We start from the raw sequence: 1,349 nt of genomic DNA, 5'->3' as shown, positions 1-1,349 counted from the left end.
GGGGTTTCTCATGTTAGGGTCCTCATAGTCGTCTTGTAAGCCCAAAGAACACCTGGTAGCTCATTTGGCCATACTCTCTTTGCCCCCTCAAGTCAAGGCTTGATGATTTTCAGCAAGAATTGGTTTGCTACTTCTGCTTGTTCGTTCACTTGTGGGTGGGAGGGCGAGAAATAATGATTATTGATTCTAAGTTGCTCACAAAAATCTCTGAAAGGTGTGTTGCCAAACTGTTGTCCGTTGTCAGACACTAGTACTCTAGGTACCCCGAACCTGCATACAATGTTCTTCCAAACAAAGTTTTTGACATTTTGTTGAGTAATTTTTGCTAAGGGTTCGACTTCCACCCACTTAGTAAAGTAATCGATCCCCACCACCAAATATTTCATCTGCCTGGTTTCGAGTGGGAAGGGACCTAAGATATCCAATCCCCATTTCACAAAAGGCCACGGGGCCATCATCAGGGTCAGATACTCCGATGGTTGTCTGGGGATGTTGCTGAAGCGTGGGCACTGGTCACACACCTTGACATAGGCTTTAGCATCTACTTGAATAGTTGGCCAGTAGTAGCTTGCACGGACGACTTTATGGACTTATGACCTTGCTCTCGAGTGATTCCCGCATGCTCCTTCAAGAATTTCCCTCAATACGTAGTTTGACTCTTCTGGAGTTAGGCACCTTAAGTAAGGCTGAAAGAAACCTCGCTTGTATAGCACTTCGTCTATTAGGACATACTTGGTAGCCCTGATCCTTAATCTCCTAGCTTCGTCCTTATCTCCTAGAAGCCTTCCATCTTTGAGATAAGCTATTATTGGAGTCATCCAATTTTCTTCCCCTTCTATTTGCTGTACCTCTAGAAGGTCTATGCTCGGCATGTATTGGACTCTGTCATACTCATCCATGATTCCACCTATTGAAGCTGCTTTGGCCAGAGCATCTGCTTCCATGTTTTTCTCCTTGGGGAGTTGAACAAAACTGGCTTCTTTAAACTTTTGGATGAGCCGCTTTACTTTATTGAGATATTTCTTCATCCGATCTTTTTTAGCCTCACACATTCCATTCATTTGATTGATAACCAAGTGAGAGTCTCCTTGGACGACTACTAACTCCGCTCCTAAGGACTTAGCTAATTCTAATCCTTTAAGGAGGGCTTCATACTCAACTTCGCGTATTCCAACTTATCTCCCTCCGAGGACCTGAGTACAACTCCAATCCCCCTTGCATGTAATGTGGACAAACCATCTACATTGATGACTCATCTTTGTGCCCCTTCTTTGTTTAACTCGTCCTGACTGGGAGTGAATTTCACGATGAAATCTACCAATGCTTGTGCTTTTATCGCTATTCTTGGT

General features: G+C 43.9%; 1 protein-coding gene across 1 annotated transcript; it reads right to left on the bottom strand.

The window, feature by feature from the left end:
* Positions 1 to 590: 590 nt before the first annotated feature.
* On the bottom strand, positions 591 to 1,061 carry LOC142620562 (uncharacterized). Its single transcript, XM_075793921.1, has one exon. It carries the CDS (start codon positions 1,059 to 1,061, stop codon positions 591 to 593), a length of 471 nt encoding a protein of 156 aa, XP_075650036.1.
* Between the last annotated feature and the right edge of the window lie 288 nt (positions 1,062 to 1,349).

Source organism: Castanea sativa, chromosome 12 (assembly GCF_040712315.1).
Source record: "Castanea sativa cultivar Marrone di Chiusa Pesio chromosome 12, ASM4071231v1".
Lineage (NCBI taxonomy): Eukaryota > Viridiplantae > Streptophyta > Magnoliopsida > Fagales > Fagaceae > Castanea > Castanea sativa.
The sequence above is the reverse complement of the archived record's forward strand: the minus strand, read 5'-3'. Positions and strand labels throughout refer to the sequence as shown.

Bases quoted from the DNA above. Each gene is read 5' to 3' on its own strand.
- LOC142620562 (XM_075793921.1), bottom strand. From the start codon at position 1,061: ATGAATGGAATGTGTGAGGCTAAAAAAGATCGGATGAAGAAATATCTC.